Here is a 26677-nt window from a genome sequence, read left to right on the forward strand (position 1 = left end):
TTTATCTAATAGGAAATATATATTTTTTGAGGACTGACCCAAACTAAAACAAATTGCCTTGTTTCATTTTGTTCTGCTGTTGAAGCCCTGAAAGGGTTAAGGAAATTAACACTTAAACATTCCTGTGGTGCCCCACCTCACTGAATAGTATTTGGCAGGAGTTCCTGTGTATTGCAACTCTTAATTGTTTTAGTGGCGTTTGAGCCAATCAGAACTTCAAATACTCACATGGTGCAATCTAATACTTACTAACATGCAATGTCTTCGTAGTCTGGAGGCGGTCTCTTTGGGATGTGCAAATACCGTCACTGTAAAATCGTGGTCAAACATGCAGACAGTGTTACAACTGGGAAGTATACTACTTGTGACGTTTAAAAAGCTCCAGGTTACAATGATTCATGTTTGGCTGGTTTCTGAATAGTTTGACTGCAAGAATGTAATGCGACAGGACGAAAGCTCTGAGGCCCGTTGATTTATTTTTTGAAAGTGAAGTTAATTATTCTAAACATTATCTATGATTGTTAACGAGAAGGATCCTCCTTCCCCATCAGAATCCTACATGCCATGTATTTGCTGGGGTGCTCGAACAAGAAACGGGGTAGAAGTTAAACCTCTCGTGGCAGAAGGTATTATTATCAAGGACTTAGTCATATTTCAAAAATTTCAAGTAAATTGACAAGATTTTCACTATGTTGTTAAACATTGCTGAATTAAAAAAATATTGGCTAGTTCAAGATTCTGTTTTAAGGTGCAAGTTGAATCTGCATTGTTATTCAGCCATAAATGTGAATGGAGTAAAATATATTTTTGGCTTGCACCCAATCACCATACCCCGACTGATTGGGGGAGGGGGGGCAGCCTTTCTGATTAAACCAGTAGCTGAGATCCCCGCTATGTAGAAAGGTGCTTTCTTTTCCTGGGTTTCTTACACTGATTGCATAACGGAGATTGAATCTGACATCTTGCACACGGGAATCCAGGTTCAGCACATTACTTGTGTTCCGTACGATTAAAGGGCCAGTATGCTGGATGACCTCACCTTTTCTACGAAAACATTTTTATTTGAGGATTGGAAATTTGCAGCTGGTATTTTCGCCTCTTTAAATCTAAATCTAAAATCTCAAATGTGGCAGTGATGTTCAATAATCTTTACCAAACTGAAGAACACAAAGCACTCAGCTGTTTCATCTACGTACAATGTTGTGGTATTTTATGGGAGGAGGTGCAACAGCTGCTGCCTATTATTGTCTGCTGCTGTAGTGCTTTTGATGCACATTAATTCATCCTTGGTCATAAAAGTTTCAACACTTTCATGGTAATCCCATGCAAATTACAACATGCCTAATTTGCTCACGCATCAAGAATAGTTGTGAATGCATGTTAACTCCAATGTGGCACTGAAATTCATACAGTTCATTGCGCAACCTTACGGTAGGCACAATGTCTTTCTGGACTGATGGCAGCATCCTGTTAGTGGAAAATACCGTTTACATAACCACTGCATTTTAGTACCGTTGCAATGCCATAAATCCCAGCGATTGGCTAATTAATCAAACTGTATGTTCCTTCGATTATTAGCAGTTGGCAGAGTACAGACCATTCTCAACCAGCCGTACTTTCAAAATCCAAAACAAAACATCGGCTGTTGGATGTGGTTCTGAGATTAGCAGCACTTGCTGAATAATCCCGAGTGCGTTAACCGCTACACTAACCAAATTAAGACAATCAGTCAAGCTTGTGTGCGGCTTATTTACACTTACCAGAAATGACTTCGGTTTGCAGGGACCTGTTCTCTGCCAAGAAAAGGAATATATTCAATTCTTGTGCCTTTTTGAATTACCTGGGAGCTTGGGAAGCCTGGAGTTCCCTGTTGCTTTCTACATGACAACGGTCATCTTGTAACCCTTGCCTCCCATAGTATAAATCATTGTGGTCCTTTGAAATGTGGCATTCATACATTTGTCCTGAAAAGTTTGGCAACATGTGTTTCTTTTCTCTCCTGCAAAGTAAATTCTGATAATCTGTCTGGAGATTATATTATGAATTTAATTATTCAGCATGAAATTGTAGTACATCAATGAAAATAAGTTTTCAGGTTATCTGTTGGCCAACAGGTTTTGCGGGTGTGGAGATGGGATTCCAGTTTCTAACAAGGAGAAATCAATTTTGGTTAATATTTTCCTCTGATTCAATGGTCAGAGGGAGTAATTATGATGAACATTTATAGCTTGGGGTTCCTATGAGGAGTTCAACTCGAGTGCTGCGTTTGCAATAATTCAGGTCAAAATTAAATGTTATCTGGATAAACATGAATGATAGCCAGCACAGTTTTGTTCAAGGCAAGTTGTGCTTAACTAACATGATTAAGTTCTTTCAAGTAAAGCAGAGCATTGATGAAAGTAATGTGTTTGATGTTGTGCTGTTTATTTAGACTTTCCAAAAGTGTTTGATAATGTTTATAGACTCGTTAGCAGGAATGAGCTTCATGAGATTAAAGGGACAGTAAGTAACAGCATGGCTACAAAATTGGTTAAGGCACAGAACGCAAAGAGCAGTGGTAAATGAATAAAAGGATGTAAGAACATAAGAAATAGGAGCAGGAGTCGGCCATCTGGCCCTTCAAGACCACTCTGCGTTTCAATAAGATCATGATGGTGGCTTTAACTACTTTTCTGCCAGTCATCCCCCAAACCCCACAATCCTTGACTCCTTTGTGGATCAAAAATCATCTGTCTAGCTCTGCCTTGAATATATACGATGGCCCAGCCTCCACTCCTCACTGGGGTAGAGAATTCTGAAGATTAGTGACCCTCTGGGAGAGAAAATTCTTCATTTCTGACTTTCTCGATGGAAATTGTTTTTCGATCAGAGAACAGTATACAATGGTGTTCCTTATGGTTAAGGTCACAGCTCTTGATGAACCTGGACATGCAGGGCAAAATTTCAAGTTAAGTTTGCAGATGATTGAGGGAAGCACGGTCGCATAGTGGTTATCACAATTGCTTCGCAGCTCCAGGGTCCCAGGTTCAATTCCCGGCTTGGGTCGCTGTCTGTGCGGAGTCTGCACATCCTCCCCGTGTGTGCGTGGGTTTCCTCTGGGTGCTCCGGTTTCCTCCCACAGTCCAAAGATGTGCAGGTTAGGTGAATTGGCCATGCTAAATTGCCCTTAGTGTCCAAAAATTGCCCTTAGTGTTGGGTGGGGTTACTGGGTTATGGGGATAGGGTGGGGGTATGGGCTTGGGTAGGGTGCTCTTTCCAAGAGCCGGTGCAGTGAAGTAATATAAGTAAACAAAGTAGTGTAAGGGAAGTCTAGTTCGTGTAAGGGAGATAAGTAAATAGTATTCTTGTATAGCATAATTTTTTGTTAAAAAAGGGAGTTAATAGGGGGCTTCAGTAGTCATGGTAGGAGAGCTTGCACCTGTGATATGCTCCTCCTGCGCAATGTGGCAAATAATGGAAGCTTCAGTTGTGCAGGAAGTGTGTCCAACTTCAGCTACTGGCTAACCATATTTCGGAGCTGAAGCTGGATTTACTGTGGAGCATCCGCAATGCTGAGCAAGTCATGGATAGGACGTTCAGTGAGGTGGTCACACTGCAGGTGATGGTTGATCAGACAGAGAGGGCATAGGTGACCATCAGGCAGAATAGAGGAAGGCAGGTAGTGTATGAGTCCCATGTGGCCATCCCCCTTTCTAACAGATATACCATTTTGGATACTGTTGGGAAAGATGACTGTGTAGAGGAAAGCAGTGGCTGTCAACTTCATGGCACCATGGGTGGAGCTGCTGCACAAAAGGGGAGGTGGAAGAACGTCGGATTTGCAATGGTAGGGGATTCAATTGTATGGGGAACAGACAGACGTTCTGTGGCCACAAAAGAGACTCCACCATGGTATGTTGCCAGGGTCAGGGATGTCACTGAACGGCTGCAGGGCATAATGAAGGGGGATGGCAAACAGACCAATATTGTGATACACATTTGTACCAAGGATATAGATAGATAATGGAATGAGGCCCTGAAAGCGGAATATAGGGAGCTGGGAAGTAGATTAAAAAACAGGACCCAGAGGTAGTAATCTCTGGATTACTTCCGGTGTCACCTGCTAGTAAGTACAGAAATAGGTTGGTCTAGATGAATGCGTGGCTGGAGAAATGGTGCAGGAAGGAGGGCTTTAGATTTCTGGAACATTGAGACCGTTTTTAGGAACGATGGGACCTGTACAAGGTGGACCGTTTGCACCTAAATCGAAATGGGACCAGTGTCCTTGCAGGGAGGTTTGCTAGTGCTGTTGGGGATGGCTTAAACAAACTTTGAAGGGGGCTGAAATCCTGAGAGAAGGTTCAGCAGGGATAGATGCACAGCCAAAAGTAGAAGAGACATCATGTGAGTCAGGAAGGCATGAAATGCCTTGTCACAAGAGAGTTTGGCAAGATTGGATGGTACTTATTTTAATGCAAGGACTATGACGAACAAGGCAGGTGAATTGAGGGCACAAATTGAAACATGTGGGTATGATGTTATTACTGTCACTGAGACATAGTTGAAAGAGGAGCAGGATTGGCAACTCAATATTCCAGGGTACAGAATCTTCAGGCAAGATAAGAGAAGAAGGTAAAAGAGGTGGGTTGTTGCAATTTATTTCAGGGCATCATTTAAGAGTAAGGAAGTGTGACACCTCAGAAGGCTCTTCAACTGAAGCTACATGGGTAGAACTTAAAAACACATTGCTGGGAGTGTTCTACAGGCCCCCTAACAGTCTGAGAGAAATAGAAGAGCAGATATGTAGGTACATTTTAGAGAAGTGTAAAAATAATAGGGTAGGGGGATTTCAACTTCCCCATTATTAACTGGAGTAGCCATGGTGTGAAAGGTTTAGAGGGAGTGGAATGCTTAAAATGCATCCAGGAGAACATTTTAAACCAATACATAGAAGGTTCGACAAAGAGGGGACGGTCCTGGAATTAATTTTAGGTAATGAAGCCGAAGTGATTGAAGTATCAGTGGGGGTGTATTTTGCAGACAGTGATCATAACTCCATTAGATTCAAGATTGTTATGGAAAAGAACAAGGATGGGCCTGAGATCAAAGTTCTAAATTGGGGTTGGCCGATTTTAATAAGATCAGTTATGATTTGGCCAGAGTGGACTGGGTGCTTTTAGGTAAATCTGTGACAGAACAGTGGGAGGCATTCAAGAAGGAAATAGGGAGAGTACAGGGGCGGCATGGAAGCACAGTGGTTAGGCTTCAGCGTCCCAGGTTCGATTCCTGGCTTTGGTCACTGTCTGTGCGGAGTCTGCACATTCTCCCCGTGTCTACATGGGTTTCCTCCAGGTGCTCCGGTTTCTTCCCACAGTCCAAAGATGTGCAGGTTAGGTGGATTGGCCATGCTAAATTGCCCTTTATGTCCAAGAAGGTTAGATGGGGCTACTGGGTTATGGGGATAGGGTGGAGATATGGGCTTAGATCGGGTGATCTTTCCATGGGCCGGTGCAGACTCGACGGGCCGAATGGCCTCCTTCTACACTGTAAATTCTATGATAACCAATTCTATGAACATGTTCTAGTCAAGAAAAAGGGTGGGACCAACATATCCAGTGAACCCTGAGTATCGAGGGATACACAGCATTGGATAAGGAGAAAAAGGGAGGGTTATGGCAGATATCGAGGGTTCCAAATAGCAGAAGCCCTGAGAGAAGTATAGAATGCACAAAAGGGAACTTAAAAAATAAATTAGGAGAGCAAAAAGGGAACATGAAAGTATACTGGCAGGTAAAATAATGGAAAATCCTAAGTTGTTTGCCAAGTACATGAGATTTGTTGGAGGTTTTTAAAATCATGAATGGTTTAGATGTAGAGTAAATAAAGATAAATTGTTTTCAATTAATAATGGGTCAGTAACCATGGATTTAAGCCTTTAAAGTGATTAGCAAAAGAGCCAGAGATAAATGTGTTTGTGCAACTCGTGGTTGGGATTTAGAATGCACTGCTTGTAATGATGGTGAAGACCGATGCATTTGTAGCCTTGAAAAGAAAATTTGATATATGCTTGAAATTGGGAAGAAATTTCAGGGATAAGGTGCAAGAGCAGGGAGTGTACTAATTCTGCATTTTGAAAGAACTGGTACAGACTTGATGGGCTGAATGGCCTCCTTGTATTGTACTATCTGACAGCACACATATTAACCAATGCTTTTTGTCACTGCGAGGCAGTCCACTATCGGAGACTAATAGTCCTGTAATTGCTATGTTCACTTGCATATCTTAAATTTTGCACAAATATGTTTTGGGTACCTGATTAATGTTCTTTGATAAACCTGCAAAAAAAATACAGTTCTGTTTTATATGAAAATCTGTGTCAGCACAGAAATGCTCATGCATGGTAATAAAAACACAAATTTAAAAGTCAATCTAAAAATCAAAACTTAAATAGTGTAAACAGTAATGTGTAGGATAAGAAAAGAATTGTGTAATCCATAGATTAAAATGGTTGTTATAAAGTTGTGATGATATGCATAAAGCAATTCTATATATAATATTTATACATGACCTCCGACCAGCAGGTGGCAGTGTAAGTTCATCATGCGGCTCTGCCTCGATGCTGTTGGGAGTAAGTTGTGTTGGTGGATAGATGTATTTTGCAGTAGCTCTATAATAGTTATTTATTTATTCGAGTTATCTTTACCACGCAGTTGTTTCATAATAAATTATTTAAACTAGATGTTCTGTCGTGCATCATTCATATCGGCCGGTCTACAGCACATGACAAAAGTGTCCTGTCTTCACTCGTGATTTATGACATCATTTAAATATTTAAGATTTTGATTGTATAAAGCCTTGTTTGAAAGATTCCCTGTATGAGCTGTTCTTGCACATAGAATTATAGAAGGAGGCCATTCAGCCCATCAAGTCTGCACTGACCCTCCGAAAGAGCACCCCACCCTATCCCCGTAACCCACCTAACCTTTGGACACTAAGGGGCAATTTAGCATGGCCAATCCACCCAACCTGCACATCTTTTGAATGTGGCCGAGATCTTCCCACTTACTCCATCCACTCGGGGCTTGACACGAAGATGAGAGGGGTGGCTGTGTTGATCAGCAAGAAGGTGGCTTTCACAGTCGGAAAGATTGTGACCAATCCGGGTGGTAGATCTGTGCTGGTGAGGGGGAGGTTGGAGGGTTTCCCCGTGGTGCTGGCAACATCTACGCCCCCAACTGGGATAATGGAGAATTCATGAGGCGGGTTCTGCTATTGATCCCAGATTTGGATACTCACAGATTGATTCTTGGGGAGACTTTAACACAGTGCCAGACCCAAAGTTACACTGTTGGTGCTCTAGACCCGGGAAGATGTTGCTGATGGTTCTCGAACTGTCTGGGTTTATACAGCTTATTGGGTTGGGGGGGGGGGGGGGGGATAGCTCCCTGGCGCTTTGAGAGACCCATATCGGGGGAGTTCTCCTCCTTTTCTCCTGTCCATAAGGGTTATTCCCTGATAGACTTTTTTGTTATGGACAAGACATTGATATCACGAGTGGCTGGGGCGGAATACTCAGCAATTGTGCTGTCTGATCACCCACCGCCCTGGATGGCGGATTTCCGGGCAGAGAGGCCCTGGTGGAGGCTGGACATAGGTCTTCTTTCAGATAAAGAAGTTTGTGAGAGGATAGAGGGGCTATTCTGGACTACAATGATACGGGTGAGGTTTCTGCCGGTATGACGTGGGAGGCACAGAAAACTGTGCTTAGGGGAGAGCTCATAAGACCATAAGACATAGGAGGAGAATTAAGCCATTTGTCCGATCGAGTCTGTTCCACCTTTCAATCATAGCTAAAATGTTTCTCATCCCCGTTCTCCTGCCTTCTCCCATAACGCTTGATCCCCTGATTAATCAAGAACCTTTCTGTCTATGTCTTAAAGACATTCACTGATAGATAGTTAGGGTCACTGAAAGCTGTGATTAGGGGAGAGCTTATCTCAATTCATGCACACAGGCTGAGGGTGGAGGGAGTAGAGCAGTCTGGGCTGAGTGCCTCGGTAGGATATTGGAGATTTTGAAAGTTTGGCACCTTCTCTGGTTACAAGCTCAACATGACAAAGAGTGAGGGATTCCCTATTGGCACCGGAGGGCAAGAGGTTAGTTTGAGTGAGCTTCCATTTTGTTTGGTAAGATTGAGTTTCCGACATCTGGGGGTACATGTGGCACGTGATTGGGCCAGATTCCATGAGTTAAATTTGACGAGAATTGTGGAGGAGATGTGGGAGGATTTCCAGAGATGGGAAATGTTGCCACTGTCCTTGTCTGGGCGAGCTGGTGGTTCTGCTGAAATTAACATAGAATTTACAGTGCAGTAGGAGGCCATTCGGCCCATCAAGACTGCACCGGCTCTTGGAAAGCGCACCCTACCCAAGATCACACCTCCACCCGCTCCCCATAACCCAGTAACCCCACCCAACACTAAGGACAATGTTGGACACTAAGGGCAATTTATCATGGCCAATCCACCTAACCTGCACATCTTTGGACTGTGGGAGGAAACCGGAGCACCCGGAGGAAACCCACGCACACACGGGGAGGATGTGCAGACTCCACACAGACAGTGACCCAAGCCGGGAATCGAACTTGGGACCCTGGAGCTGTGAAGCAATTGTGCTATCCACAATGCTACCGTGCTGCCCAGAGTCTCCCAATCCTCCTCCCCAAATCGTTCTTTAAGAAGGTTCACAAGCTGATCCTGAACTTTGTGTGGGCAGGGAAGATTCCTTGAACCAAGAGAGCTTTCCTGGAGAGAGATGGACAAGGGGGTGGCCTGGTGCTCCCGAACGTACGGAATTATTACTGGGCTGCAATCATCGTCATGGTCCTGAAGTGGAGAGGACCAAAGATCGGTATGGGGCAGGGTAGAGGAAGCCTCATGTAAGGGGACTAACTTGAGAGCACTGGTTTCGACACTTCTGCCGTTCTCGCAAAATAGATACTCATCAAATCCAGAGGTAATCTCTACACTAAGAGTGTGGAATCCGTGCCAGCAGCACTTTTGGATGGAGGGCATGTATATGAGGGCCCCAATTTGAGATAACCATAGATTTGTCCCAGCAAGGCTAGACGATAGGTTTAGGGAATGGGACTGGCTAAGGATTAGATGCTTTGAGGACTTGTTCATCGGAAGGAAATTTGCAGATGTGTCTGAGCTGGCGGAGGTTTACCAGCTACCTAACGGAAATTGGTTCAGGTACCTTCAAATTAGGGTCTTTCTGAAAAAGCAGTTAGTTCGTTCCCATGTTGCCACCCTCGGGACTACAGGATAGGCTCTTATCGGAGGACGAGAATGGGAAAGGCAAGCTCTCCGTCGTCTGTGCAGAACTGACCTGGGGGGGTGGTTGTGGGGGGGGGGGGGGGGGGGGGAATTTGGAAAGAGTTACTAAAAAGGATAAATGCTTCCTTGTCATGCCCCAGACTAAGCGTTATCCAATTCAAAATGGTTCACCGTGCACCTACGACGACGGCCACGATGAGCCGATTCTTCTCGGGAGTAGGCGACCAGTGTGTGAGGTGTGTAGGGTCTCCGGCGAACCATGTTCTGTGCGTGTCCAAAATTGGTTGAGTTCTGGAGCGGGGGCTACCAATGTACTGTCAAAGGTATTGGGATTGGAAGTAACATCATCCCCGTGGTAGCAATTTTCGGAGTATCTGACGATCCACATGCTCTGGTGGGGAAAGAAGCTGATGTGGTGACATTTGCCTCCCTGTTAGCAGGGAGGAGGAATCTCCTGAATTGGCGGGTCCCGAGAACTGCCAAATGTTGGGACTTTGGTGCAGAACCTAGCTGAATTCCTCCACTTAGAAAAAATTCAGTTCACCATTAGAGGGATGGATGAGGGATTCTCCACGAGGGGGAAGATGTTCATTGACTTCTTCAAGAAGTACTAAAACGTCAGTTGCCGGGGAGGGTGGGGGTTGAGGGATATATTAATTATCTTTTATTTGGGGGAAGGGGCGGGTTGAGGGATATTTTGGTTGAAAAAAAAACTCTCTGGGGGTGAGGTGGGTTTGTATATATGGTGGATTTACCATGTCATATTATTACAGTGCTATGTGACACGCGACTGCTTCATGATTTGTTTGTTATGGTTCTTTGGTTGTTCTCGTTGCCTGTACTTATTTGATATGCCTCCAATAAACTATCTTTTTTTTAAATTTAGTTTTCAGTAATTATTTTGGTCATCCTGAAACATAAAACCCTGCTTAAGGGGTGAACTTTAGAATTTAAACTTTAGACTTCAGAAGAATGTAAATTACAAACAACATTTGATATTTTCAAAAGATTTAGGAGGTTAAGACTCCTTGCTCTCCATCCTCCAGCATCCATTCCTGGGTCTCGAATTGGGGGAAATTCGTTATCATTGCTGCCTCACAGCTCCAGGGACCCGGGTTCAATTCCGGCTTCCGGTGTCTGTGTGCGTTTCCTCTGGATGCTCCGGTTTCCTCCCACAGTCCAAAGATGTGCAGGTTAGGTGGATTGGCCATTATTATGGGCCAGAGTTTAGAGAACCCTAAAGTGTATCATGGAGTTCACCTGACCCACAACTTTTAATAGATTTTGGTTATGGGGAGCACAAGGGCCCACTTTACAGGTGTGATGCAACAGAGAACTAAAAGTATTTTTAAAACAAAGTAATGTTTATTCTATGAACCCAGTTAACATTTTATAAACACACAGTTTTATCAACAACCAATCCTGATAACCCCCCAAAAGATACAGTACTCTCTTGATAACCCTTAATACCTTTTCTAGCAACATCCATAAGTTAAACCCTTTTTACAAAGACAGCCGGTTTAAATTCTCTACAGAAACTGGTATTACTTTGAAATCATCAAGTGATCAGGAGACATTCTACTTCATGAAGAGAGAGAGGCCAAAATACATCTGCTTGCTTCAAATGCAGCTCTCCAACTGAAAGCGAAACTAAGACACACTGCAGCTCACAGCTCAAAACGAAAGTAACAAGACAAGACAGACAGCCCAGCTCCACCCACACACTGACATCACTGAAGCTATTTGATGAACACCCATTTCTTAAAGGTGCATCCACCTGACACCATGCTAAATTGCCCCTTAGTATCAGTAACCAAACATTTAGGTGGGGTTACTGGGTTACAGGGGTAGTGTGGCGGCCTGGGCTGAAGTAGGGTGCTCTTGCAAGGGCTGGTGCAGACCTGATGGGCAGAATGGCCTCCTTCTGCACTATAAATGCTATGATTCTATGGATTAAGAATTGGTTAGCAGATAGGAAACAGTATGAATAAATGGTTTTTTTTTGGCATGTGGTGACTGGTGGGAGCTCGCAGTGATCAGTGCTTGTGCCCCAGCTATTCACAATATACATCAATGATTTGGATGAGGGAACCAAATGTAATATTTCCAAGTTTGCAGACAACATGGAACTTCGTGGGAATGTGGGTGACGAGGAGGATGTTAAGAGTCTTTAAGTGATTTAGATACGTTGAGTGAATGGCCAAAAGCATGACAAATATAGTATAACATGGATATGTGCGAAGATATCCACTTTGGCGGGAAAATCAGAATAGCAGAGTATTATGTAAATGGTGATAGATTGGGAAATGTTGATGGGTGTCCTTGTACACCAGTTACTGAAAGGAACCATGAATGTGCAGCAAGCAATTAGGAAGGCAAATAGTATGTTGGTCTTCACTGCAAAAGGACTTCAGGAGTAAGGATATCTTCCTGTAGCTGTATCGGGCCTTGGTGTGACCCACCTGGAGTATTGTGTGCAGTTTTGGTCTCCTTACCTAAGAAAGGATATACTTGCCAATGAGGGAGTGTAGCGAAGGTTCACCAGACTGATTTCTGGGTTGACAGGATTGTTGTATGAGGAGAGATTGGGTCAACTGGGCCTGTATTCACTGGAATTTAGAAGAATGAGAGTGATCTCATTGAAAGATTCTGACAGGGCTGAACAAACTGCATGTGGGGATGATATTTCCTCTTGTTGTGGGGTCTGGAACAAGAGGCCACAGTCTCAAGATACTGGATGGGCCATTTAGGTCTGAGATGAGGAGGACTTGTTCACTCACAGGGTATGTGAACATATGGAATTCTCTACTACAGAAGGCTGTGGAGGCCAAGTCACTGAATCCCTTTAAGAAGGAAATAGATGGACTTTTAGACTCGAACGATATTGAGGTTTAAGGGAAAAGTGCGAGAGTCTGAAGTTAGAGGATCAGCCATGATCCTGCTGACTGGCAGAGCGGGCTCAAAGGGCACAATGGCCTGCTCCTCCTATTTTTCTATGTTCCGATTAAGTTTTCTTTTGGTTTCAATTTGTTTTTGCAGTGGGTTAGTCGTTCCTTTCAAATAAGGCACCTATTTGGTAATTGGTTTTGCAAACAAATTATATAGTTCAGTTACCCATGACTCTTTCTGTATTATGAATTTAAGACCCATCCGTTGCAGATTTTGATGCTGTTAAGGGGCATTGATATATATTTTATTCTTTCATCCTCTGCATATATTTTGTACTCGATTGGAGATTATGGTTATTGTTAAATACTGTTGTTATTTGAGAAATTGTACATATATGTAATCCAGGGAGCCAAGTTGACAGATTTTGGTCATCTTATTCGATGTCACGGTAGTCTTAGTGACATCACCTTGCTTCTTATCTGGCTTTCTTCAAGCCTCGCTCAATTCAAGTTGCAGTGTTATCCACCCTTTTGCTTTCTCTTTTCCACTTCTGTTTTTAGCCTCCATTTACCCTTCAATTGGTGCTGGACTAAGCCTGTCAGGTCTTTGTTTCCAATGTTTGTTTACTCAGGCCTATATTTGCAAATAGGAATTTGTTGGGTAAATAAATGAGTGTTTATTTTAATGTTGGTTTCTTTCTGCTGTTGAAGCCCATATAAAAGTAAATCCATTATGCCGTGTTCTTCCTCTCCAAGTAACCTGATATTGTATTGAAGGCATTCAGTATGCACATGTACATTTTGTTCTGTGGAAAATCACCTGTTTCAACACGACCTTATATTGCAACTGCTCATTTGCTGCTGTCTGGATAATCCACTTCGCTTCCAGCCCACATATCAGCCGTTAGTGGCCTGGATTGGTTTATGATTCTCCACTACCTCAAATTTAAACTTGCATCTTTGTGCCTGGCCAAGGCCTTGCCTTTCTGTACGCCCTTGACCATTAATTACCCCATCCTCTCAAATGCTACAAACCCGCCTTTCTTCAGCTCCACTATTGGCAGCTGTGGTTTTAAAAAAATATATGTTTATTCAAGTTTTCCAACAAAATTTTTGACAAACCGCCCCCCCCCCCCCCCCCCCAATAACAGAAGATAAAAGAAACGCAAACACAACAATTAAACATTGTACAAAACATTCGCATTGGGTTTCCCCATGTACAATAGCCCCCCCCATATGACATTTAAAGGTACTCGTAGGGAAGGCCCCCCCCCACCCACCCCCATTCCCCCCCCCCCCCAACAGAAACCCCCCCACCATAGGGTTGCTGCTGACCTCCTTCTAACGCTCCGCGAGATAGTCTAGGAACGGTTGCCACCGCCTGAAGAACCCCTGCACAGACCCTCGTAAGGCAAACTTTATCCTCTCCAGCTTAATGAACTCTGCCATATCATTTATCCAGGCTTCCACACTGGGGGGCTTCGCGTCCTTCTGTAATAACAAGATCCTCCGCCGGGCTACCAGGGACGCAAAGGCCAGGATACCGGCCTCTTTCGCCTCCTGCACTCCCGGCTCGTCCGTTACCCCAAATAATGCCAACCCCCAACTTGGCTTGACCTGGACTTTCACCACCTTGGACATAGTCCTTGCAAGACCCCCTCCAAAACCCCTCCAGTGCCGGGCACGACCAGAACATGTGGACGTGATTTGCCGGGCTCCCCGAGCACCTCCCACACCTGTCCTCCACCCCAAAGAACCTACTCATCCTCGCCCCTGTCATATGCGCTCTGTGAACAACCTTGAATTATATTAAGCTGAGCCTGACGCAAGAGGAGGAAGAATTAATCCTACTCAGGGCATCAGCCCACAGACCCTCATCTATCTCCTCCCCAAGCTCCTCCTCCCACTTGCCCTTTAGCTCCTCTACCGCTGCCTCCTCCTCTTCTTTCAGCTCCTGGTAGATCGCCGAGACCCTGCCTTCTCCAACCCATACACCCAAAATCACCCTGTCCTGGGTCCCCTGTGCCGGGAGCAGCGGGAATTCCCTCACTTGCCGTCTCACAAACACCCTCACTTGCATATACCTAAAAGCATTCCCCGGGGGAAACCCAAACTTCTCCTCCAGCGCCCCAAGGCTCGCAAACGTCCCATCTATGAACAGGTCCCCTATTCTCCTAATCCCTGCCTGATGCCAGCTCCGAAATCCCCCACCCATCCTTCCCGGGACGAACCGATGATTCTGCCGAATTGGGGATCCAACCGAGGCTCCCACCTCGCCCCTGTGTCGCCTCCACTGCCCCCAGATCTTCAGCGTTGCCGCCACCACCGGGCTCGTGGTGTACCTTGTCGGCGAGAGCGGCAGCGGTGCCGTCACCAGCGCCCTCAGGCTCATGCCCACACAGGATGCCATCTCTAACCTCTGCCACGCCGCCCCCTCTCCCTCCATTACCCATTTACAGATCATCGCCACATTGGCTGTCCAATAATAGCCGCATAAATTCGGCAGAGCCAGCACACCCCCCCCCCGTCCCTACCCTGTTCCAGAAACACCCTCTTTACTCTCGGGATCTTATTTGCCCATACAAAACCCATGATGCTCCTGCTTACCCATTTGAAAAAGGCCTTGGGAATCATAATGGGAAGGCACTGGAACACAAATAGAAACCTCGGGAGGACCACCATTTTAACCGACTGCACCCTGCCCGCCAGCGAGAGTGGCAGCACAGCCCATCTTTTAAAATCCTCCTCCATCTGCTCCACCAACCGCGTCAAATTGAGTTTGTGCAGGGCCCCCCAACTCCCAGCCACCTGGATCCCTAAGTACCGAAAGCTCCTCTCCGCCCTTTTCAGCGGCAGGTCGTCTATCCCCCTTCTCTGGTCCCCTGGATGCACCACAAAGAGCTCACTTTTCCCTACATTCAACTTATACCCCGAGAAGTCCCCAAACTCCCTTAGGATCCGCATGACCTCCGCCATCCCGTCCACTGGGTCTGCCACATACAGCAACAGGTCGTCCGCATACAGCGACACCCGATGTTCCTCTCCCCCATGGACCAATCCCCTCCATTTCCTGGACTCCCTTAGTGCCATGGCCAAGGGCTCAATTGCCAGTGCAAATAGCAAGGGGGACAGGGGGCACCCCTGCCTCGTCCCTCGGTACAGCCGAAAGTACTCCGACCTCCGCCGATTCGTAGCCACGCTTGCCACCGGGGCTCTATATAACAATCTGACCCAGCCGATAAACCCCTCCCCGAACCCAAACCTCCGCAACACTTCCCAAAGATACTCCCACTCCACCCGGTCGAAAGCCTTCTCTGCGTCCATAGCTGCCACTACCTCCGCTTCTCCCTCCACCGAGGGCATCATAATCACGTTGAGGAGCCCCCGCACGTTAGTATTTAGCTGCCTGCCCTTTACGAACCCCGTCTGGTCCTCATGAATTACCCCCGGGCGACTTGATAGAGGTTTATAAGATGATCAGGGGAATAGATAGAGTAGACAGTCAGAGACTTTTTCCCCGGGTGGAACAAACCATTACAAGGGGACATAAATTTAAGGTGAATGGTGGAAGATATAGGGGGGATGTCAGAGGTAGGTTCTTTACCCAGAGAGTAGTGGGGGCATGGAATGCACTGCCTGTGGAAGTAGTTGATTCGGAAACATTAGGGACCTTCAAGCAGCTATTGGATAGGTACATGGATTACGGTAAAATGATATAGTGTAGATTTATTTGTTCTTAAGGGCAGCACGGTTGCATTGTGGATAGCACATTTGCTTCACAGCTCCAGGGTCCCAGGTTCGATTCCGGCTTGGGTCGCTGTCTGTGCTGAGTCTGCACATCCTCCCCGTGTCTGCGTGGGTTTCCTCCGGGTGCTCCGGTTTCCTCCCACAGTCCAAAGATGTGCAGGTTAGGTGGATTGGCCATGATAAATTGCCCTTAGTGTCCAAAATTGCCCTTAGTGTTGGGTGGAGGTGTTGACTTTGGGTAGGGTGCTCTTTCCAAGAGCCGGTGCAGACTCAATGGGCCGAATGGCCTCCTTCTGCACTGTAAATTCAATGATAATCTATGATTAATCTAGGACAAAGGTTCGGCACAACATCGTGGGCCGAAAGGCCTGTTCTGTGCTGTATTTTTCTATGTTCTATGACACAGTCCTCAATTCTCGTAGCCAGCACTTTTGCCAGCAACTTAGCATCCACATTAAGGAGCGAGATCGGTCTATATGACCCACACTGCAGTGGGTCTTTCTCCCGCTTCAGGATCGGAGAGATCAGCGCCCCGGACATTGTCGGGGGCAAGGTCCCCCCCTCCCTAGCCTTATTGAAAGTCCTCGCTAGCAACGGGCCTAGCAGATCCGCGTACTTCCTATAAAACTTGACCGGGAACCCGTCCGGCCCCGGGGTCTACCCCACCTGCATGCGCCCCAATCCTTTAACCAGCTCCTCCAGCCCTATTGGCGCCCCTAAACCAGCCACCTCCTGCTCCTCCACCCTCGGGAACCTCAGCTGATCCAAGAATCGTCGCATCCCCTCTTCCCCCGCTGGGGGCTCAGATCTGTACAAATCCCCATAAAAGTTCCTAAATACCTCATTTATTCTCACCGCACTCCGCACCGTATTCCCCCCTCTATCCTAATTCTACCTATCTCCCTCGCTGCCTCCCTCTTACGAAGCTGGTGTGCCAGCATCCGACTCGCCTTCTCCCCATACTCCTACATCATCCCCTGCGTTTTCCTCCAGTGTGCCTCTGCTTTCCCTGTGGTCAACAGGTCGAACTCCGTCTGGAGATTCCGTCGCTCCCTGAGTAGCCCCTCCTCGGGGGCCTCTGCATATCTCCTATCCACCCTTAAAATCTCCCCCACCAACCTCTCCCTGTCCCTCCCCTCTCTCTTCTCCCTACGGGCCCTAATGGAGATTAGCTGTCCCCTAACCACCGCCTTCAGCGCCTCCCAGACTACCCCCACCTGCACCTCCCCATTGTCGTTGGCCTCTAAATATCTTTCAGTGCACCCCCGCACCCGCCCACACACCTCCTCATCTGCCAACAGTCCCACATCCAGGCGCCACAACGGGCGCTGGTCCCTCTCCTCCCCCAACTCCAGCTCCACCCAGTGCGGGGCATGGTCTGAGATGGCTATGGCCAAGTACTCCGTTCCCTCCACTTTTGGGATTAGCGCCCTGCTCAGAACAAAAAAATCTATCCGGGAATAGGCTCTATGGACGTGGGAAAAGAATGAAAATTCCCTGGCCTGGGGCCTGACAAACCTCCATGGGTCCACTCCTCCCATCTGGTCCATAAATCCCCTAAGCACCTTGGCCGCAGCCGGCCTCTTACCCATCCTGGACCTAGAGCGATCCAATGCTGGGTCCAGCACCGTGTTGAAATCCCACCCCCCCATTATCAAGCTTCCTACCTCCAGGTCCGGAATCCGACCCAGCATGCGCTTCATAAATCCGGCATCATCCCAATTCAGAGCATATACATTTACCAGTACCACCCGCACCCCCTGCAGCCTACCGCTCACCATCACATATCGACCTCCACTATCCACTACAATATTCATTGCCTCAAACGACACCCGCTTCTCCACTAGTATTGCAACCCCTCTGTTCTTCGCATCCAGTCCCGAATGGAACATCTGTCCTACCCATCCCCTTTTCAGCCTAACCTGATCTGCCACCTTCAAATGTGTCTCCTGAAGCATAACCACGTCTACCTTCAGTCCCTTTAAGTGTGCGAACACTCGGGCCCTCTTGACTGGCCCGTTCAGGCCCCTCACATTCCAAGTTATCAGCCGGATTGGGGGGCTGCTCCTCCCGCCGACTAGCCATCTCCTTTTCTAGGCCAGTCACGTGCCCGCACCTCCCGCACCCTCCAGTCCCCCAGACAGCAGACCCCCGCCCCGACCACCTCCCCCCTCTAGATCCACATCTAGCCCTTTTGCTCCCTCCATAACACTCCCGTAAGTCAGCTGACTCCTGCTGACCCCGGCCTTTCCCACCATTCCATCGACCCCCTCCACTGTGAGAATCCCCCCTCCCTGGCAGTCAGTGTGCGCCCCCCTCCAGCACCACCCCCGGCCCCCCACCCCCGTCCTTCTCTAGCGCGGGGAAAAGCCTGCGCTTTCCTGAGCCGCCCCCGCCCCCTCTGGCGCAGCTCCTTTTGCGGCCTTACCCCAATTCCCCTCCCCGGACCTCCACTCCCCCTCTTCCCTCGTGGGGGGCTGCCCCTCCAGCACCGACGCACACTCTCTCCCACAGTCTCCCCATCAAATCCCTTCACCCATCCCCTTAACAAAAAGAACATTCCCAAGCGTAGCAAACACAGCAAACATCCCCCCACAACAAACCCTCAATCTGAGTCCAACTTTTCAAGCCGTATGAAGCTCCATGCCTCATTAGGCGTTTCAAAGTGGTGGTGTCGATCCTGGAACGTGACCACAGTCGCGCTGGCTGCAGCATACCGAACTTCGCCCCCTTCCGATAGAGCACCGCCTTGGCCCGATTAAAACCAGCTCTTTTCTTAGCCACCTCTGCACTCCAGTCCTGGTAGATTCGGATCTCTGTATTCTCCCACCTACTGCGCCGCTCTTTCTTGGCCCATCTCAGGACACACTCTCTGTCCATAAAGCGGTGAAACCTCACCACTACAGCCCTTGGCGGCTCGTTGGCCTTGGGTCTCCTTGCTATGATCTGGTGAGCCCCATCTAGCTCCAGAGGCCTCTGGAAGGCTCCCGCGCCCATCAGCGAATTGAGCATCGTGCTCACATGTGTTCCGACATCGGGTCCCTCCCCTCCCTCAGGGAGACCCAGAATCTGAAGATTCTTCCTCCTCGACCTATTCTCCAGGTCCTCAAATCTTTCCGTCCACCTCTTGTGCAGCGCCTCGTGCGCTTCCACCTTCACTGCCAGGCCCAAGATCTCGTCCTCGTTCTCCGAAGCTTTTTGCCGCACCTCTCGAATCGCCGCCCCTTGGGCCTTCTGGATCTCCACTAGCTTCTCAATCGGCGCCAGCATTTCAGTCTTCAGCTCCTCAAAGCAGCGTCTAAGAAACCCCTGCTGCTCCTGTGACCACTGCGCCCATGCTGCTTGGTCTCTACCCGCCGCCATTATGTTTTTCCTCCCTCTCACTTTTCGCTGCTCCAAGATCACTTTTTTCACCGCTCCACTCCTGGTCCAATCCATATACTGCCGGGGGGGACCTTGCTGTCACCTTCCCACAATGGAAGCCGTCGAACAATTGCCGTTGGGGCTCCTCTAGAGAGCCCAAAAATCTGTTCTCGGCGGGAGCTGCCGAACGTGCGACCTACCTAGGCATAGCCGCAACCGGAAACGGCAGCTGTGTTTTAACTATTAATCAAGAATTATTTTCCTAAACCCTTCCACCGTTTCATTTTTCTTGACTTTACTTAAAACAGCATTGAACAAACTTTTGGACACTTCTCAATCAGTCCTCCTTTGTCTATGAATTTTATTCATGTTGTCTGATTTTAAAAGTGCTATATAAATGCAAGTTGTTTAGGCTCTTCTCACTGCCAGTCCTAGTTTCAGCTCATGTGGCTATTACCATACCTTTTTGTGGTCGCTTCTGTTGCCTGAAATTTTTGATCTTCTGATAATCTTCCTGGAATTCCAAGCCGTATGTTTTTTTTTTGTGGGCAATATAAAGACTGCTCCTGGAATAAAGAAATAATCTTGGGCAGGAGTTATAACCAGGCATATCAGTGAGAGAAATGCAGGGGAGGAAAGAGCTTCTCCCTGAAGTTGAGCAGCATCTGTGAAACCGTTCTAGATGTTCCATTGGAGCGTTACAATTGCATTCACTGATTAAGGTACAGGAGTTTGAGCAAATTTAAGTTTGCCCTCAACATGACAGAGCACTAAATTCCTTGTGTTATTTTTTTCATTCTGAAAAATGTACGTGATTTTTTCATTTTAATCTAGACCCTGACTCATTACTCTTTCGAAGGTCTTTTCTGCATCTCGGGAAATGATCACTTCTGGTGTTCTCTCCATGGATGTGGTCATTATGACCTTCAGCAGGCGTTTGATGTTCGATGTTTGCTGCCTACCTTTAACAAAGCCCGTCTGGTCCTCTACGACCACCTCTGGCACACAGTTCTCCAGTCACCTGGTCAGGATTTGGCCAGTTTTTTCACATTTACGTTGAGCAGCGAAATGGGCCCGTAGGACCTGCATTCAGCCAGGTCTTTGTCTTTCTTGGGTATCAGCGAGATTGAGGTTTGTGCTCGTGTTGGTGGCAGTGTACCCCTAGCTAGCGAGCCTGCGAACATCTCCCAGGTGCGGGGCCAATGCTGACCCAAGGTTTTTTTTGAAGTCCACCGGGAATTCGACTGGTCCCTCCTGGGGTCTTCCCCGCCTGCATGGAGTTAATGCTTTCCATGAATACTCCCAGTTCTAATGGTGCTTCCACCTTCCCGTTTTCTGTCCTCCCCATGACTGGCATGTCCAGTCCATTGAGCAACAGTTTCATCCTCGAGTCCCCTTTGGGGGGCTCGGAGGTGTACAGCCTCCGGTAGAAAGCCTTGAATGCATTGTTGACGTTTTCTGGCTTGGTTACTCATCTGCCATTGCTGTGCATTATCTGTGCTATTTCCCTTGTGGCTGCCTGCTTTCTTAGCTCGTGAGCCAGCAGGCTTTGTTTCCGTGTTCGTAGAAGGTCCCCCGTATCTGGCGGAACTGGTGTACTGCCTTCCTAGTGGAGAACAGGTCAAAGTCCATACGGACGTGGCCTTGGAGTATCGCTGGTCCACCATGTATGGAGTCGACCAGCTGTTGTCTAGTCGCCCTCTCCTGCCTGTCTCTATGTGCTTTATCGGTGATAATCTCACTCCTGATCACACCCTTCAGCGCCTCCCAGAACGTGGAGGGTGAGACCTCCCCATTTTGGTTGTTGGTAATATACCTGGATACTATGCCCTGTGATATATTGGTGCCTGCTGTCTCCGCGATTGTTCGCGCCAGTGATTGGACCATTAGCCATTGCGCTTAGATCGTCACGTTAGCGGAATGGAAGGGTATGGAGGGGGGTGATGAGGAACATAGGGTGGGATTCTCTGACCCTCCGCCAGGCCGGAGAATTACCGGGGGGCGGCGTGAATCTCGTCCCGCCGCCCCGACACCGGCTGCCGAATTCTCCGGCACCGTTGTTTTGGCGGGGGCGGGAATCGGATCGCGCCGGTCAGGGGCCGTTGGCAGCGGCTTCCCCAGCGATCCTCCGCTTCGCGATGTGCCGAGCGGCCGCCCTGGGATCACGCTTGATCCTCCTGGCGCTCCCACGTATGCGCCAACTCGCGCCGGCCGGCGGAGGCCCTTTGCCGGTTGGCGCGCCGCCAACCCCGCCAGCGCTGGCCTAGCCCCTTCCGCACCTTCTGGGCAGCCCGATTGGTCCACGCCACTCCTCGGCGCCGGTATGGCCTGCCCGCGGATACTGGAGAATCCCGGCCATAGTGTCCCTTTATGCGAACGATTTGTTGTTGTACTTTTCTGATCCTCTCACAGATATGGGAGCTATTATGGAACAGTTGAAAAATTTGGATTCTTTTCAGGGTATTGAATATGTGCAAGAGTTAAATCTTCCCGGTAAATTCCCTGGGGAAGAGGACAGATCTGGGGAGGCTGCTTTTTAAACTGTCCAAGACCAAGTTTAGGTATTTAGGGATTCAGAGGGCGCACGTTTGGACACCGTTAAATAAGTTGAACTTGACCAATCTGGTGGAGGTGGTGAAGGGGGACCTGAAGAGGTAGGATGCCCTCCCATTCTTGGGTAGAGTATATATACACGGTCAAAATGAACGTTTTTGCCGAGGTTTTTTTTTGTGTTCCGGAGTCTTTCAATCTTCCTCCCTAAATCTTCTTTCGCTCAGGTTGATAGATTAATCTCTGCCTTTGCCTGGGCAAGCAAGACTCCCAGGATTAGAGCCTTCCTGCAGAAATGGCGACAATCAGGTGGGTTATCGCTGCAAAACGTGATGCTCTATTGCTGGTTGCCGAACATTGGGAAAGTGCAAAGACCTTTGAGGTGCGGTATGGGGACAGATGGAGGAGGCCTCTTTGTAGGGTCGTGTCTAAGGACGTCGGTTATGGCCCCTTTCCGCCAGACTCACGATGAGCCCGGTGCACGTGGCACCTTTAAGAATTTGGATCAGTTTAGGCAACATTTTGGGCTGGGGGGCATGTCTTTACTCTAGCCAATTTGTGATTATCATAGATTTGCACTGTCAGGGCTGGATGCATTGTATAGGATCTGGAGGAGAAAAGGTGTGGAGAGTTTCAGGGATGTGTTTGTGGGCAGTAGATCTAGAGGAGATGGAGGAGAAATGTTAACTCTCGAGGGCGAGTGCATTTAAGTATTTGCAGGTAAGGAACTTAATTCGTGAAGAGCTGTCTTCGTTCCCCCAGTTGCTGAGACCCACACCGATGGATGAATGCTATCATTGGATGACATGGGGCAAGATCTCTGATATGTTGCTGGAGATGGTGAAGCCATTGTTAGAAGATGTGACGGCAAAATGGGAGGAAGAGCTGGACCTAGGACTAGAGTGAGGGGTGTGGTGTGAGATCCTGCAGAGGGTAAACTTTACCTCCTCCTGTGCTAGGTTGAGCCTGATACAGTTTAAAGTAGTACATAGAGTGTACTAAACTAAAATGTCTTTGAGAGGGTTCTTCCCTGGGGTGGAGGACAGGTGTGTGAGCATTGTTCAGGGCGGGCTGTGAATCATTCATGCATGTTCTGGTCCTGCCCCATGTTAGTTGGGTTCTGGGTCTTGTTTTTTTGAGATCATGTTGGAGATTGTTGGGGTCAAGCTGGAGCCATGTCCACTGTTGGTAATCTTTTGGGTGTCAGACTCCCAAGAGCTCCTTGAGGCAGGGAAGACTGGTGACTTGGCCTTTGCCTCTTTTATGACCCGGAGACGAGTCCTGCTTGGAGGTGGTTGGTGGTACCGCTCAAGGCCTCGACATGGTTGGGTGACCTGGCAGAATTCCTGAGATTGGAAAATATTAAATATACCCTGAGAGAGTTGGAAGAAAGGTTCTATTCCAGGTGGATTTCATTCATCACTTTCTTTAACAACCTGTTCGTTGCCAGCAGTTAGAGGGATGGGGAGGGAGGGTTAGGAAGGAAGTGTTACCCAGGAGGATAGTCGGGCTGCGGGGGAAAGGGGATTTAGGGTTGTTGCTGTTACTTGGTAACATCAAAATAACAAACGTTTTGTATGATATAGTCGATAATATTTGGAATAAAATATAGATTTTAAAAATAGTGTAAGAATAAATGATGTCTGAATAAGTTAGAATGCAATCTTAGGATCCTGATATTCATGACCACTTAAGAAAATGAAAAGATTAAAACTGTTGTTACCTCCAGCCCCAAACAATGAATTGAAACAAAAGCAAAATAACTGAACATTTAATTGGCTTTATTAAATTTAGCCAATGATTATCTTGAATAAATTGAGCCAAGCAATCCGGCAAACCTCTATTACGATTAGAGACGAGGATTTTCTGTTTTGTGTTGTATCTTGAGAATGTTTGTTGGCATAACACCTCATTGAACTGGAATGTCTTATGCTTGTGAAAGATGGAAGTTTAAAAAAATGTAATGAATGTTCAGGGGAGGCTGTGGCAGAGTGGTATTTCCATTGGATTAGTAATCCAGAGACCCAGGGTAATCCCACCATGGCAGATCGGAAAATTTGAATTCATTAAAAATTTGTAATTAAAAGTCTAATATTGACCATGATTGTTGTAAAAACTCAGCTCTTTTGGGAAGGAAGTCTGCCGTCCTTATCTGGTGACTCTATAGCCACAGTAGTTGGTTGACTCTTAAATTCCGTCAGCCACTCAATTCAAGGGCAGTTAGGGATGGGGGAATAAATGCTGGTTCAGCCAGTGAAGCCCGTATCCCAGGAATTAATTGATAGAAAAATAAAGTCTGCCTCTCATAAATATATCAGGAACGTTTTTAATGTTTTTGTATTGTATACAATAATTCATGCTTGATTTATGAAATACTTTGGTTATAAAACATTTCATAAATTATTGCTTTTACCTTTTTAATGAGATTGAGGATTCCAACCGAAAGCTTAAAACCCAAGAATGTGGACTTATACAGGAGTTCTAATTTGATGTAATGCTGGAAAAATTATATAAAAAGCTGCTTTTGTTGTTTCTCAAAAAGTTTCTGTCAAACCTCCTTTGACATTATACAGGGGAAATTACTTGCATAGGTCTGTACACTGGAAAGTTATAGCAATAGCAAATTTGTTTAATTTTATAGATCTATGTAGCTAAGCCAATAAAAATTCATTTTCTCTTATTTTCACGCCCACAGAAGGGCGGCACAGTGGCCCAGTGGTTAGCACTGCTGCCTCACGGCACTGAAGACCCGGGTTCATCCTGGCCCCGGGTCACTATCCGTGTGGAGTTTGCACATTCTCCCCGTGTCTGCCTGGGTCTCACCCCCACAGCCCAAAGATGTGCAGGGTAGGTAGATTGGCCACGCTAAATTGCCCCTTAATTGGAAAAACAAGAATTGGGCACTTTAAACTTTAAAAAAAAAATCACTTCCACAATACAGTTCAAGAAAAATTGAAAAGAAAGAACAATTTCATTGAGGGACTTGTAAATAGTGTTGATTTTATTCAATTATCAGTTAAATTTCTTTTGGATATATATCACCATTCCTTCATTGTTGCTGTATCAAAAAGCCGAAACTCCCTTCCTAAAAACACTGTGGGTGCAGTTACACCAACATGAACTATGCTTCTAGAAGGCAGTTCCCTACCACGTTCTTAAGGGCCGTTAGGAATGGACAACAAATGCTGGCCTTGCCAGTGGTGCTCACATCCCAGGAACTAAGTTTAAAAAATTGGGATATGGTACACGAGTACGTCGAGCCATGGCATTACGAAAGAGTTTGAGAGAGATAGGTGACTTTGGTGGAAATCTTTGGGAATCACTGAGGCTTTCGCTGCCTCATGTCTGGGTTTTTTGCAGCCAAATGAATAGCGATTAATTGCCATGACTCATTGACAACCTATGTTATTGTTGCACAATGCAATTACCAAGGTGATAAATGGCTAACAAGATTAACTTATTATTTTCACCCTGTGTTCTTATGAATTGAAGGATTTAAAGTAAGAATGAAACAGCAGCAATTTGCATTTATATATCGACATTAATATAAACACATGCTTCAGGAGTGTAATAGGAAAACAATTTACACCAAGTCAAAGAAGGAAGCCTAAGGATATGTGACTAAACATTTAATGAAAGAGGTATGGTTTGAAAGAGCATCAGAGGAGGACACACGGTGGGATTTCAGGAGGGAATTCTTAAGGCAGCATGGTAGCATTGTGGATAGCACAATTGCTTCACAGCTCCAGGGTCCCAGGTTCGATTCCGGCTTGGGTCACTGTCTGTGCGGAGTCTGCACGTCCTCCCCGTGTGTGCGTGGGTTTCCTCCGGATGCTCCGGTTTCCTCCCACAGTCCAAAGATGTGCAGGTTAGGTGGATTGGCCGTGATAAATTGCCCTTAGTGTCCAAAATTGCCCTTAGTGTTGGGTGGGGTTACTGGGTTGTGGGGATAGGGTGGAGGTGTTGACCTTGGGTAGGGTGCTCTTTCCAAGAGCCGGTGCAGACTCGATGGGCCGGGTGGCCTCCTTCTGCACTGTAAATTCTATGATAATGATGGAACAATGGCCAGAATGAAGGAGTGCTGAAATCTCAGAAGATTTTAGAGCTGCAAGAAGATACAATGATATCAAACAATTAAACCATTGAGCAGTTTCCATTGGATGATGAGAATTTTAAAATGGTGCATTAGGATCCAACATAGGTCAGGGCATATGGGTTGAATGAGATTTCTGTGTGTCAGAACATGGGCAGCAAAGTTTTGAGCTTAGGGAGGTTGCAAGATGGGAGGAGGTCAACCAGTAGAGTATAGGAGTAGTCGAGTCTGGAGGTATCAAAGCACGGATGAGTGTTTAAACAACTGTGCTGAGACGGGTGGAGACAGATGATGCTACAACGGTGGAAGTAGGCTGTCCTCGTGATGGACAGGACATGGGGTTGGAAGCTCAGCTCTAGATCATATAGAATGTTGATTCTGGAAACAGTCCGATTCAGATAGCGACAATGACCAGGGGAGGAAATGGAATTAATGGCTGGGGAATGGAGATTGTGGCAAGGGCTAAAGGCAATGGCTTAGGTTTACCCAGCATCTAATTGATGGGAATTCTGGTTCATGCATAACTGGTTATCATGCAGAGACAGTGGGCAGGTTGAGTTGGGTAGTGGTAAGGTCAAGCTGCTTGTTGTCTATGTACACTAATGTTGTGTTTTTGATGATGTCACCAAGGCACAGCATGATGAAGAGAAATCAGAGTGGGCCACGGAAAAATCTTTAGGGAACTCCAGAAATAACAGTACAGGAGATAAAAGGAAAACT

General features: G+C 46.9%; 1 protein-coding gene across 8 annotated transcripts in view; it reads left to right on the forward strand.

The window, feature by feature from the left end:
• LOC140385791 (focal adhesion kinase 1) overlaps positions 1 to 26677 on the forward strand; it is a 904772-nt gene that overhangs the window by 391660 nt on the left and 486435 nt on the right. For 3 of the 8 annotated variants that reach the window (XM_072468313.1, XM_072468315.1, XM_072468314.1), the window contains exon 1: positions 483 to 626. The exons of 3 other annotated variants lie outside the window; for them this stretch is intronic. In XM_072468313.1, the coding sequence (XP_072324414.1) occupies positions 515 to 626 (112 nt within the window). In that variant the 5' untranslated portion in view covers positions 483 to 514. Of the gene's footprint in view, positions 1 to 385; positions 627 to 26677 lie in introns of those variants that run through there. 2 more of the 8 variants (XM_072468321.1, XM_072468316.1) reach the window with 2 other exon arrangements.

This window comes from Scyliorhinus torazame, chromosome 11, assembly GCF_047496885.1.
Source record: "Scyliorhinus torazame isolate Kashiwa2021f chromosome 11, sScyTor2.1, whole genome shotgun sequence".
Taxonomy (NCBI): Eukaryota; Metazoa; Chordata; class Chondrichthyes; order Carcharhiniformes; family Scyliorhinidae; genus Scyliorhinus; species Scyliorhinus torazame.